A 12,805-nucleotide genomic window follows, 5' to 3' on the forward strand; every position below is an offset into this window, starting at 1 on the left:
TAAAAGCGACAAAGTATTGTAGCAGTTGTTCCTGCTCCCAAGTAAACTCAACGACGTCTTCCTGTTTTTAATAAATTGTTATTTGAAGCAAATGGAAACCAAAAAAAAAACAGCAACTTACCAACCCCTGACAGAAGAAAAATTGTAAGTAAGGCAAATACGATCATAGTACCAACTTTAGCATTCAATCCAAGCAGAAAGACAAGTTAACTTCGCACAGTCCGATGTTACGTAACCGGTAGCTATTCTTGAGCAGTGTTAGAACCGAAGGCACAGAGCACAATCAATCGCTGTAAGCTATGTAGTCTACTTAAATGCAATCACAGTGTTGATCTGTCCAAGAATGTAGATACATTATCATTGGTTGCGATCTCCACCTGAATGAACGATTTGCACACGGTACTTCTAACAGCATCGTCCAACCAATGCCATTGTAGGGATACACACGTGCAAACCGAATATTAAAGGGAAATGTCTTGTATACAGTGCCATTTCCTTCGTTGTACATTTAGAACCTTTAGTAGTGCAAGTAGCAATTCAGCAACTCCTACATTCCAGTTCACATTGTAACGATCAATCGATTTGTTTAGAACAATTCGTAACCGACCTTTATTGCAAAACGCAATCGAAATTCGTTTTACATATTGATATTTGAATATTCACATAACTCAATACATTTCTGACACGGGAAACCCTGCCCTACTAAGAAAACGGCACAGTAATGTGACTATCACTATAAAAGAGGGCACTAGCATTCAAACGAATATTCGTCGTCTTGGCAACCGCTGTCATCACTATAACCGTAACGTTGGCATTTTCAAGTACACTCTCTACAGACGCCAGCGGGTAACATAGCAGAAACAAACTTAGTTATGGTCAGTGCAAGAAAAGTATTGGGATATAATTAGCATTTTCATGAGATTCGACGTGTGATGGTCGTTTTCGTCATAATAAGCGGTTTTTTGTCCGTTCTGTACTGATATCTTCTCTTTTATAATGATTAAGGCAAACCGTTCATTTATGAGAACTTACCCAGTCGACGAACTCGTCATTATAAACTTCCGTAGTTTATTAAATATTCTCGTTGTGAGCTCTATTTAGCGGAAATGATTTATAGATGGCTGTATGAAGGTTTACGCAGACATGACCTACATTAGATTATAATGTTTAGTGTGAATATCGTTCATATAATAGTTATGATGTAATCAATATATTTATTGATGTAAAAACTGGAATGGTCTGGATGGACAGAACCAGTCGATAATGGTCAAGAGTTAAGTAGGTGAATAAGATACACATGCTAATACAGACATTACTCTTTACTTGTTACTTGTTTATGTTACTTGTTTTGGTACCGTGTTGATCTCAGCTGAAAGCTTTCAGTTGAGGTATCATAGCTTTCAGTTGAGGTATCATAGCTTTCATGTGATTTTTCATGAATTATGTGACATTTTGCCAACGTGTTTGAATAACTGACATTTCGACAATTTTCCTTCGATTTGACTGAAATTTCGTGAGAGGTTTGTGTGTGTTAACTTCTCAAATGTGCATTGAAGGTCACTGATTTGGGGTGTCACAAAAGGTCATTTCTGAAAACGTAAAAAATTCTACTCCATCAGCTTTTCCAAATTTGCTGAAATATTGTGGATATAACGTTTTAATGGTGGTGAACCAAATATTTTCAGGGGAAAAAATGACGTCGTGTGAGGGCCCAAACCAAGGCCTTCTGTATAAAGATTTCAGTTATAATATTCTCTTGGACAGCTCATAAGTTGACCACCCCCGTGTCAAATTTAATGGAACGGTCCCACAATTGAACGGATTTTTTGGAATATTTTCCATACTTGAGAGTATCAAGCATGATGTGATTGGTCTATAGTTATGATTACAATTCGGACATCACAATTTAATAATAAGGGTTGATTGATGTATTTTCTACGGATTTCCCACTACTTCCTCGTGTCAAATTTAATGGAACAGTCCCACAAAAGTTTAACAGAATTTTTTCATAGTGAAAGTATCAAGCATGATATGATTGGTCCATGATTACACGTTGGACATCACCATTGAACAATAAGGGTCGGTTGCTGTAGCTGCTACGGATTTCCTAATAGCCCAGGACCTCCTGTAGCGCTAGCCTTAGCGCACAGCAATGAAAGAACAGGTTGGTACGGAAGCGTGGAAGAGACATGTTAACACATGTGTGCACACAGCCTTCTTGTAATACCCATATATCTAAAAGTGTATCCGATTGGCAACCCTTCTACCTGGCATGTTGGTTGCCCATATTAGATAGGGACCTTATTGATTTTATGGGAGGTCAAGAGTCATCTGAAGTCAACAGGATAAAACCGCGAAAACCTTGTATTTCATTATTTCAAGAACGTAAACATGTAGGTTACCCATTCTAAGTTGGACAAATCCTTGATACAAGAAGGCCAAAATCATTTGACTTTATCTAGCTCAAATGTGAAAACGTGACAAGTCTCCTACTTCCACGAGTAGGTATCATATTGATAATAAATGTATTGACTTTTGTGAAAGTCAACATTCATCAACAGGTCGACATGAATGCATACCTTATATAAACAAAACGGTTTTCATGATGTCTTACAAGGATAGCATTGGCTCATACCCTGTTACGATGAAGACATCCATCAAATCTCATTCTGGATTATATATATTGTAAATTGGCAGCTCTGCATTTGAAGTATTCAAGAACGCAACTTAACAGTAATTACAGCATTTTTACTTTGTTATCATTGTTCATTTCAATAAACCAAAACATCATTCTTTATTTATTTATTTTCAAAACAAATGCTTACTACTTTTCTAACATAGTAACAAACTATGTCTGATAAGAGGTAGCATTAGACAAGGGAGAAATGAGATAGGAGGATTAGAAATGACTCCGTAATCTCACCTTTGTCTTAATATTGTTCGTACAACCAAACAGCTAAACTGCTCAGAAATATTGCCAATCAAAACAAATTTCTCAAATAGCAGCTTAGCTGAGCTTCTGCAGCGTTGCTGCTCTTCTTTCATAACGTAACAAAGTTGATGTTTGTTCCAATTGCATACTAAGATATCAACAAATAGTAAGCAACATCTTTACCATCACATTGGAATATATTACTTTCATGGTCACAAAATAAATGGGCATTTATAGAAATATGTTTATTATGTAAACATCCTTCACCACACCACCAAGAATATTATCATAAGCTAGTTTACTAATATGAAACTTTTGTTAACTGGCTGCAGTGAATTGAAATGTTCCATGTTTCTATGACAACTCAACCCAGACGTTAAGAAGAGGACATAACGTTCTCCGGACATTTCTCAGCCTAGAGCATTCAATTAGCTTTGACCTTTCAATTACTAATTTTATTTAACTATAGCTGGGGGCTGATCTGGAGCATGTAGTAACATGTCCTGATACATATGAAGAGGGTATAGGCTGGGGATTCACATTTGGCTGTATAGCGTTGTAGAATATGTTAGTTTTCCACCCACCTGCACGTGCGACTTTTACTGCTATTGTATAATCCAATTTAAGGTCATAGTAAAGAATATTCTTGAGGAAAGGAAGTGCACAGGGATTTAATTCCTGAACTTATCACAAGTATCATAAACAGACACTCTCGGTTACAACGAGAGTTTTATTGTTTCTTTGGCACAGGATTTCCCGTGACACAGCTTTCTTTCAACAGGCAAATGTTACTGGCACAATTACTTGACTGAAATTTTTATTGGTGTATGATTACTGCTGTCCACGAACTGAAGATTTTCCTGGAGGTTTCTCATATTTCAATTATGGAGTGTCGAGTTAGACATCATATTTAGCATCAAAAGTATATTACTGGTGTTTCGCGCTCGTTCATCAATGCGCGCATAGGATATCACTGCAAAGAGTTGCCTTTGGTGCTGTGTGCTGACACCATCGAGCACCTCTACACACACCGAGTTTGACCGACGGAAATATAAATCTCCTGGCCTGCTTGATATAACATGTGTACCCGAAGTTCTCCCAAAATAGAAATACATTTGAAGTGGTACAATGCAATTTTTGGTTAGAACGGGATTGGAACATTGGTGAGCTCAGCACTATCACTTGCTATCGTGTATGGTTAAGGTGACAGGCTCGAACCTCGGTGGCGAGCACATTCCTTCCAGATTTCAATATTTTTTTAATATAATTTTTCCTACGGTCAAATATCTTTCCTCTGTTTATCTAAACATTATCTAACAAGGTATATCGACAATACAGTCAATTGACTCGATCGTGAGTAGCTCAGTTCAACCCTCAGACTACATTAGAACAGGCCGGGGGGGGGGGGGGGTGTCGCTTACTTCACAGGTATCAAACGAAGCGGTGCTGCAGATTACTGATGTGATGGAAACACTATGAAAACTATCAATGCTTTCACACATAATTCATTCATGTGGGCCTACTATACTGTCAGTACTAGGATATAACATACTCACAGACTAGTGTGATCCTATACTTGTCTGACCTTACACTGATCTTTGTGGATACAACAGCATATCTAGATCACAATCTGCTTGGGTACCACAAATGTAGGTTACCATGAGTAACAGTCAGGTTCAATATGTGTCGCGATTAGGCGATAGAATGACAGCCAAAAACAAGGGTCAAAGTAAAAACACCCGCTCATTTCTTGTGATTTTCAGGGACGTTGCATGGTATTTACAACTACGGACATGTATAAGTAACAACATATCGAACATTTGCCGATAAATATTAATATCATTTCAATTTCGAATAGAAAACATGACCATTGAGTTGTTTTATCTTGTAAAAACAGTTACGGTCAGACGATTATTTAACGGCTCCTCGTTCGATATAGATGTTATGAATTTCATACCTTTCAAGGAACTCCAAATATGTTCTCTATATAAACACATAACACGTATAGTTGTTGCTTGCAGGGATTTATTTTCATTACCTTCGTGTCCCCCCGTCCCCCCCCCCGTCCCCCCTGGATTGACGCCCATCATTCCTTTTTATGTTCAACTGACATTATCATACATAGCGGTATTATAACATTCAATGTGAAATGAAGTACTTAACGGAATCGAGCAGAACCAGTATACGCGGACCTTAGCAAACCTTCGGTAGAAGAACTATATCTATGTATACTTCATAATCTAGTGATTGCACTGCTATATTCGCGATTTGAAGCCCGCCAGGTATTCGGACTTCACCCATGTCATATCTAGACTCAAGAGTGCGTTCAGTTATACTTCCTGGATTATATCAGCTTTACCACGAATAATGACATCTATTGGTTTAGTCTTCGCCAGGAGCTTCGGCTAACTTCTTTTAATTGGTCTAGATTGATTGCTTCAACCACAGCATTAGCAAACCAAGCAAAAAGCAGCAAAATTAAGCTTACGTCATTCTGTAAGCTTAAACCAACAACAAAAGAGAGTAAGAACTTCTTGAATTAACTAAGGATTGGGGTGTAAATCACTTTCAAACTGACCCCACGTGACATACAGAAGATTCGCTCTTCGTAACACCGGGGAGTTCTTTTCCATAACAACTCCCTGGTCACACCGGAGTCAACTCCCTGGTCACACCGGTGTCAACTCCCTGGTCACACCGGTGTCAACTCCCTGATGATGATGCACTGCTATAAAATAAAAAAAACATGTTTAGGTTTGAACATCAAATAAACACCTGTTTATAACAGCTTTTCCAACTGAACCTCACAGTGTTTATACACAAGGTCCTTATTCACACTTAAGAACGCATCCTTACTTGAAGTCCGCAAGGGCATTTAATTCCCTTAGTGTGAACGCTCACGTACTCGTACTTCAAGTCTTCGTGCGTTCTTAAGAATTATAATCCTTTAGGGGTTCTTCAATCCCTCTTGCGTTCTTAATAAATATAATTTGAAGGTAGCATACGCCCATTAGTAAGCCCCATTGACTTAAAAACTAAATCACAAAATTAGTGTGGTCTCTGAGTCTAGATAGAAGTTCTCACTAGCTAAACGCGTCCCATCACCGGACAGCTGACACGTTGGCCTTTTATGGGACCATCAATTTTCCGTACCATGACCGCGCAGATATTTTGCTATCTGACGTTTTCGCCACTTGTAAACAAACCTCTTCACTCAGTAGTAAACAATTTCGTACGCTGCTCCTGGGAGCATGGGCGTCAATCCAGGGGGGACGGGGGACACGTCCCCCCACATTTCGATGGGTGGTGGAAACAATATCAAATGCACCCCCCCCCCCCCACACACACACACACACATTTGGAAAAAAGACTAATGATGTGGCTCTATTTGGTTAGGACTTACACATCTCAGGATTCATATCATCGAATATCACTCAATGTTGCTGAATGGAGAATTCCCCCAGATCTCGTGAGTTGGTACCCTGAGCTCTCCGACAATCTTAAGCTTAGTCTGCTTTTCTTTCGAGGCCAGTTCCAGTCGTCGTCGGTTGAAGGGAATAGACAAATATTCAAGTTGATGAATCCAGCGGTACGGGCTATGTTTGGTGAAGTCGAAGCTCTCTTGTGGTCCTCCTCGTCTCCTCCGCCAGTTCGACGGAAGCCGAGAGATAATTAAGTGCTTTGAGGCGTTTGAAAACATGGCTACGGAGCACCATGACTCAACAGAAGCTGAACCATGTGATGGTGTGCCATATTCACCGCGAACGTCTAGCCCAGTTGAAGCCTGAGGAGTTAGCAGAGAAGTTCGTTGGTTCCTCGGATTACAGACGCCGCATCTTCGGTCGATTCCAGTAGAAAAATAGTGCGCTCCGTCATTATCATAAGAGACAGCACTTCATAGCTAGAGCCAAAACTTGTACATAGTTGTTGTTTAGTTGTAGATGGTGTTTCAAAGACGGTGCTTGTTCCATAATATTGGGGAAATGAAATGGGGAGCATATTCCGTGGCAGCGCATCCCATGTTACCTTTTTGTTGAGTGATACCGGAGTTTACTCCACAGTGAGAACACTGGGTACACGCACTGCAGGGACGTCGCTAGAGGGGGGTGTGGTGTGGGGGTGTCTCACCCCCAAACTTAATAAAACTGACGAAAGTTGGATAATTTGAGTGCGACAGTCGGAATTTCCGACTGTCGCACTCTAGTTTATCTAGGCCTATTCATTTATTCCTGTGATTATGCATGACCTAAAAATTGAAAAATTTCGGTCAAAATTTACCTTGAATCTCGCGGTTGTTATACTCTACCGTACAAAACTTCGTATGATTTTGAATACTCCAATCAAAAAATGCCTAATAGAACTACCGTCATAGGCGTAGGAGCCCAATTTGATTTGGGGGAAGGGGGGGGGGGTTGTAACGACTTGCCCTAAAAATATAACCAAAATTGTTCGCGCGCGCGTTCCACATGTTAATGTGCATATCATATAGACATGCATCGATTTTTAAATCGCATGCAAATAACATACAATCATTTCCGTCTTATTACCCTTCCATATTGGTTAGAGTTATTTGGAAGTCGTGACAATTTTAATGGTAATAATAATATAAGTTTAACTACTGAAAAACACATTGCAAATTATCTTTCTTTCAGTAGGTGCCTGAAAAATTATCAGCATTTTGCCCGACATTTCACAAAAATATTTGGTTGGGGTGGGGGCTAATAAATTTGTGACATAAGTGCCAGTGGGTACAAATGTATCGAAAAAAAAGTTCGGAACAAAAGTGCAGTCGCGAAAGATTGGTTGTCTGACACTGAGCGTATCGTAGACGAGTAGCGCGAGGGTGGGAGTACAAAGCAGCAGTCGGAATTTTCTGGCTTCAAAACCCATCCAGTTGGATTTTCAGCCACTACACGCTCCCCCCTCCCCCTCTCAATCATCAGGCCTTAGCTACGTTCCTGGGTACACGGTGTTTACATAGTACGCTCCGACCAGAATTCACCCGAACACCAGATGCAGATCCACTTAGCAACCGAGGTAACTTGCGTGAGTACTCCAACGAAAAACCACTGATTTATTTGGATGCCTTCATCACTTTAGCCACCACCCACATGGGACCTATTTTAAGTCTGACGATACATGCGCATGTGTCAGGTCCTGAAAACATAATTAAAGTGGTTTGTCTTGCCATCATTGTTTCAAATTTCATAGAAATGTATTCTCGTAGACCTAGCAAAACATTTAAACTGACTCAGTCCCGTTGGAAGTGTGTCACGGGTGGTATTAAAAGTCATTGGTGGTTTAACATGCTGGCGTATGACGACTTTTGGCCAAATTTGCGCTAAGCTCACTTTACGAACTCGGATCTGGGCTGTGCCTAATTAGTTAGTGGCGTATGAGGAAATGCACCAATTTTGTGGTACGGCTCTCAGGACGGCAAGTCGAGAAACTCACATGCAGTGGCGACGGATAGCTTTCTTCGCCTATATGTCCGGGACATTTTGGGACATCGTTCCTACAGGCCAGGGGTGGGCAACTACGGCCCGCGGGCCACATGCGGCCCGCCAGTGATATATTACATCATCACAAAAAACGAACTAGCTGCCTAGAATTTATCTGCACTTATGATGCTGTTAGGTAGGTCTATTATCACCATTAAATATCAATTGTACTGTATTGACATTCTGTTTTTGTGAATACAGATTAGTACACAGACCTATTTCTTGAACGTCCTCGGAAGCAAAGGTTTGAAATCAACAGCAGGTCGTTGGTTAGGTGCGGCCCTGTCAATCTTTCGCCTCTAAAATCTGGCCCATTCATTCAAAAAGGTAGCCCACCCCTGCTATAGGCCTATATCTGAGGCCCTGGGGTCATTCCTTGACCGACTTGGTGCAATATAATGTGCCCATTTCGAAGTAAATTTATTCACAGATTGTTAGTTGTCATGGGTTCGAACAATTGAGGGGTATTCTATCCTGAAACATATGGTAAAATGGGGCTGGGGTTCCAGTTCGCCGCATCATTTGTCAACTTGCACTGGGTTCTAATGTTCATGTCAATTGGAATCACTAATAAAAGAAATAATCCACCAAAAATGAAGGTCGCATGAACTTTATTGCAGATTTCCTGAGTGACGAATTTGTAATCTTCACCCGAAATCACGCAACTAGATGGCTGCTATCCAGCCTGGCAAGTGCCATCTCCAGCGATCTGGCAGGTATTGAAATCTGAAATTGTCTTGGTACGCTGCGCGCCAACCGATGGTGGCGCTCCGCTTAGATAGTACTTACGGCCGGAATACCCGAATCGATTACGTCCCGCCCCCCACGTTTCAAATCGGATTGACGCCCCTGCCTGGGAGGCCTAAAATTGCCACAATTGACCCAATGTTTGCACCACATTCATGCTCTTCAACATGCAAAACCCACAAAACCTGATCCTGATTGATAACAGATCAAAAAAGTGTTCTCCTGTTGCTTTTTTTTGGGCAATTTTCCTGAGTTAGGAGAACAATCGGGCGGATAGATATATAGACTCTATAGACATACATACACACGTACATACATACATACATACGCAGAGACAAATTGTGTCAGGTAACCCGGCATTCAACACATTAACCACTCTAAATGAGAAGAACTTGAGACGAAAGTGTTGTATAACATCTTTATTTAAGCTGTGGCCACGAGTTACAGACATATCCAACTGAAATGGAAGGTCCGCAACGACGTAAATGCCATAGGTATACTTATAGGTCTCAATCATATCTCACTAGAAACAGGAGATGGTGGGAAAAGGTTTCTTATTCATAGTCTATGTCTTTTAAACTAGGCCAAGTTTAGTGGCCCTCCTTTGAACAGCTTCTAGCATATTCATATGCTTCACCCATTGCGGGTAGACGACTGCATTGCAGTAGTCAAGATAAGGTCTTATATGTGGCTTATACGGTATAATTAGTGACTCCTGGGTAAGCGTCGCGTATAGGACCGTCGGGTAAGGCCAAGTTATTAGTTGTTTTAATGACATGCTTTTCAGTATGGATAACAAATTTTAACTTATTGCCAACGACGACTCCAAGATCATTTTCCTCAGAAACTGCTTCAAGAAGCGTATTATCCATATGGTAATCCAGCTGCATGATATTATGCCCTGGATGCATAACTTTGCATTTATTCGCATTGAGAGACTTTGAATGTCACTTCAGGGGCCATTGTAGTCTTTCTGGTTAGAAATGGCCGGAAAAAGCTTGGCAAGATTAGGAAACAGTTGAATGGTACAGTGAACAGCTTCGGGCATGTCATAAGTGAAAAGGATGAAGCGTAGTGGCCCAAATTACACTTCCCTGGGGACCTCCAGACTGTACTCCTTTTCATTCAGATAATTCCCCATTCGTCCTCTCAAGACTACTCCAAAGAAAAACATTTTGGCTGAGTTAATACCAATAAAGGAAAGTATCTGTTGAAAGCATTTGCAACACCATGATTATCCAACTATGAAAGGCCATCGTAAGTAATTAAAGTTGGAAGTGAAGACTGGTTCTTCTTTTTACCTTTTACAAGAGTGATTATAACACACCATGCTTGCTTAAAAGAGGTTTGTCTCCGGGTTATATTCATTATCAGGTCAGTGGATTGTACTGACCTGATAATGCGTTGTTAAATACGAAGATGCGAAGAAAGTTTAGCTTTAAGTACAGCAGAGAGCTTCTCTTAGTTGAAATGGACAGCATGATGCCAGGTGTAATCCATGTAGGCTTGTCATGGACTTTTTCCTGGACATTTCCGATACCAGAGGAAAGTGAATATTATGTTCAGACTGTACAATATCAATGGAATCATTATAAGCTATATTAACATCAGTATTGTTATAAATAGATGACATAGCCTATCATATTTAAATTATCTGGATTGTCAAATCTTACAAGAGGTCTATCTTATTCAGTATTACAGAACCATTCAATTATGCAAAAACTAAGAATATAAATAAGTTACCGGAAAACATGTTGTTGTCTTCCATTAAAAAAAATTTGGTCACCTTAGTGTAGAATGCATCTACAATAACAGGATATCGATAGGCTATAAGGTATAGGATGGCAATCGCCAAACTGCACTTTGAAACTCACGAAAACTTGCTCAGGAGACTGGAAAGTCTACGTCATTTAAGAGTGATATTGAGAGATACATAAGTCAAGAGGTGAATGCCTTTAAAGTATTATTTTACTTACGATGTTTTTTCTATAAGAGATCCACAATCTCTTTAATCTAATCATAATTCATAATTTAGGCTCCATATGCTGTTCAACAGTTTTGAAAATACCGTCTTTTTATTACAAGTCATATATATAGTGTGAGTATATATTCCCCTCAATGTATTAGAGAGTAAATTTATGGTAATTTGCTGTTTAGATATCAACAGCCAATTTATTACCATCCTCGTTTGAGACATTTAAATGTTTCTCTGAAATTTCCCCAATGACAACAATGGAACAATGTACAGATCCTCTAGGAAAATACTTTTGGAAACAGTTAGCAGGTTTTGGCAGGCTGAAGCTGAGGCTATACTCAGGTGCGTATCCAGGGGGGGGCGTTGGGGGCGCGCGCCCCCCGGGTAAGAAAAAGAGAAGAGAAAAAAAGAGAAGAAAAAAGGAAAAAAGAGGGGAAAAAGAGGAGAAGGAGAGGAAGGAAGGTAAAAGAAAGAGAGAAAAAGGAGAAAAAGAGGGAGTAAAAACAAAACGCGAAGACACCGGGAAGAGAAAGAGGAACAGAGACATCATTACAGTGCTGAAGGGTAGCCAGTGACGGATCAATGATTTCGTAAAAGTGTGACTCACCTTACCCCTTACACCGACAACTCCATTTTTTGACGTTTCCATTTTCCTCTCTCACTAATGATCTATATATATAGTATATATGGTCTATCATAACGTGTGTGTAGAATTGTGCTATGAAACCAACTGTGGCTGGTCTCGAACTCGACCGTGTCGTCGGGGAACATGACGCATTTTGGGATGGGGGCGACCGCCCCCCCCCCCCCCCATTCAGCATTTTTTTAAATGATATCGCTAAGTAATTTCAAAATAGAAAGTGCTTAGAGTGAACTTTCAAGGCCTGGGAAGTGTCATTTCCAGCGATCTGGGAGACATTTTCGGCCAAAATTTGCTTGTACGCTTCGCGCTAACAAATGGTCCTGGGTAGTGCCATTTCCAGCGATCTGGGAGGCATTTTCGGCCAAAATTTTCTTGTACGCTTCGCGCCAACCTACGGTGGCGCTACGCTTAGATAATTTGCCTACAGGCTTCGCCCCTCCCTTGGCAAATTCCTCGCTACGCGCCCGGTGTTCGAATTTGTAACGCAAACAGCAGATATCACATCATATCAGTGAGCATGAAAATGGCGTTCCAGGATGAAAAGCCTCAAAACTGTCCGACTTGCCTGAAAAAATAACCAAACATTTTCGCGCGTGAAGCGCGCGTTCAACGTGTTCATGTCAATATCATATGAGCAAGCATCGGTTATTACATCGCATGCCATCATGTACCGTACGGTCCGTTCAAATTGCGCAGTATACCGCGGGATGCTAATGTAAACAACGACATGTCTCATGTAGAAGCATGGAGGTCCAATTATGTCAAAACTCTCTTTTACATTAGTAATGGCGAATTAGGGCGAATTAGGGCCTGCACCCGAATTAGGGCGGAGCGTCCATATGGTCAGGGGGCGGATGTCCCCCCCCCCTGACGGACTCAAATGGACTGCTGGCTCCTTTTTCAGCTCTTTACCACTTTTTAATTATTCTAGATTATTGACTTTTTTATTGCGCTCTCATCTACTTATTGACATTTGTCACATTTTGTTGGTGTAATTTGGCGATGAC

General features: G+C 40.6%; 2 protein-coding genes across 3 annotated transcripts in view; one reads left to right on the forward strand and one right to left on the reverse strand.

Moving 5' to 3' along the window:
- The window catches only part of LOC139981009 (carbonic anhydrase 2-like), a 41,011-nt gene extending 40,659 nt beyond the window's left edge, over window positions 1–352 (reverse strand). The window contains exon 1 of one of the 2 annotated variants that reach the window (XM_071993106.1): window positions 122–352. In XM_071993106.1, the coding sequence (XP_071849207.1) occupies window positions 122–167 (46 nt within the window). In that variant the 5' untranslated portion in view covers window positions 168–352. The remainder of the gene's footprint in view (window positions 1–121) is intronic. The other variant, XM_071993105.1, reaches the window with a different exon arrangement.
- Window positions 1–12,805, forward strand: part of LOC139981010 (transport and Golgi organization 2 homolog) — an 85,564-nt gene that overhangs the window by 26,155 nt on the left and 46,604 nt on the right. The window lies entirely within an intron of this gene.

Source organism: Apostichopus japonicus, chromosome 15 (genome assembly GCF_037975245.1).
Source record: "Apostichopus japonicus isolate 1M-3 chromosome 15, ASM3797524v1, whole genome shotgun sequence".
Classification (NCBI taxonomy): domain Eukaryota; kingdom Metazoa; phylum Echinodermata; class Holothuroidea; order Aspidochirotida; family Stichopodidae; genus Apostichopus; species Apostichopus japonicus.